Raw genomic sequence first — 1409 nt, forward strand, 5'->3', positions numbered from 1 at the left:
CCTCTGATGATGAGCGCTAGTGTCGTGGTAGCAACATGCTATGTGTTTACATCCATCGCTGCCATGTTTGTAATGACTTATCATGAGAACAAACGTATTCACGCGTGACTTTAATAACATTTCTTACTTAATGGAAACACAGCAGTTGTGAAACTGTGTTTTTTCAACATTAACAGAATATTGACAAAGTTTTGTGCACATTTGCATTGGAAACGCAGCTTGTGTCATTTGGACCGCACAAAGTTTATCAGCAGATTTTGCCTCGCCGTGCGTCTGGTTTTTTTTTTTTTTGGTGCTCGTCAGGAAGGCAGCTGTTTTTTTTTTCAGCCTGCCACTGTGTTGTGTGTCACTAACTGCACTGCTGTGTGTGAGTCTGGGACTTGTTTCACTCTGGTAATCCCTCCGTCTGAGCAACTGTTCTTGGTGTATGCCCCCTCACCCACCCTTCCTTTTCAGGACCACTGAAGCGTCTTTCTGCACTTGCTGTCTTTCTGTCACCCAGTCTGGCCCCAAAAACCAGACTTTCTTGCTTTCCCACACACAGGTTATCAACCGCACATTATCGTTTTCATGAGACGTTACTTCTCCTTCCTTTTCTCGTTGCCCAGCTAGTCACACCTGCGTCGCAGTATAAACTTAATAAACCTTACCCGTTTCAACCCGTTTCTTTTCTCTCTCGCCTCCTCCACCCTCGTTTTCCTCCTACAGGGAGAACCACAGCGAGATCGAGCGTCGGAGGCGGAACAAGATGACCGCTTACATCACAGAGTTGTCTGATATGGTGCCGTCGTGCAGCGCGCTGGCACGGAAACCAGACAAGCTGACCATCCTGCGAATGGCCGTGTCCCACATGAAGACTCTCAGAGGAACTGGCAACACCAACGCTGACGGGTCGTACAAACCGTCCTTTCTCACCGATCAGGTAAATCTGACAGTGGAGAATGCTGTAGATGTTAACGTGCCTGTGACATCAAGTTGTTTTCTAATGAACATGAATGCATTTTTGGAAAGATAACATTGAAAATCTATTTGGAAAAAATATTCACGCTGCTGAGGTGAACCATTGTTGTGATATTCGCATGTGAAGAAACAGGAAGTGATGTCAAAGGGGAATGTCTGAATGTAAACAGCATCACTACAGCAGCACAGACTATAGAGAACAATTTGATGTTTCTTTACATCATTTTGTGTCACTATCAGAGAGATTTAGAGTTCAAATAATATTAGTTAAAGAGTAACTTACCCCATAGTTAACTTTTTTTAGCTGATAAACTGTCTAGAATGTGTCTAAAATGTTATATAGTACTGTTTCTGTGCTAATTTTGATGTTTTTGTGTGTATTTGTCCAAATCTGTAATATTTGGTCTAAAAATGTCTTTTTGCTGCTCATATGGGTGGAGCAGTGGTAC

The 1409-nt window shown here is 43.0% G+C and overlaps 1 protein-coding gene across 4 annotated transcripts in view; it reads left to right on the forward strand.

Moving 5' to 3' along the window:
- Positions 1 to 1409, forward strand: part of arnt (aryl hydrocarbon receptor nuclear translocator) — a 23775-nt gene that overhangs the window by 3698 nt on the left and 18668 nt on the right. For all 4 annotated transcript variants that reach the window (XM_014004710.1, XM_014004712.1, XM_014004709.1 and 1 more), the window contains exon 5: positions 709 to 922. In XM_014004710.1, coding sequence (XP_013860164.1) covers positions 709 to 922 — 214 coding nt within the window. The remainder of the gene's footprint in view (positions 1 to 708; positions 923 to 1409) is intronic.

This window comes from Austrofundulus limnaeus, unplaced genomic scaffold, assembly GCF_001266775.1.
Source record: "Austrofundulus limnaeus strain Quisiro unplaced genomic scaffold, Austrofundulus_limnaeus-1.0 Scaffold26, whole genome shotgun sequence".
NCBI lineage: Eukaryota > Metazoa > Chordata > Actinopteri > Cyprinodontiformes > Rivulidae > Austrofundulus > Austrofundulus limnaeus.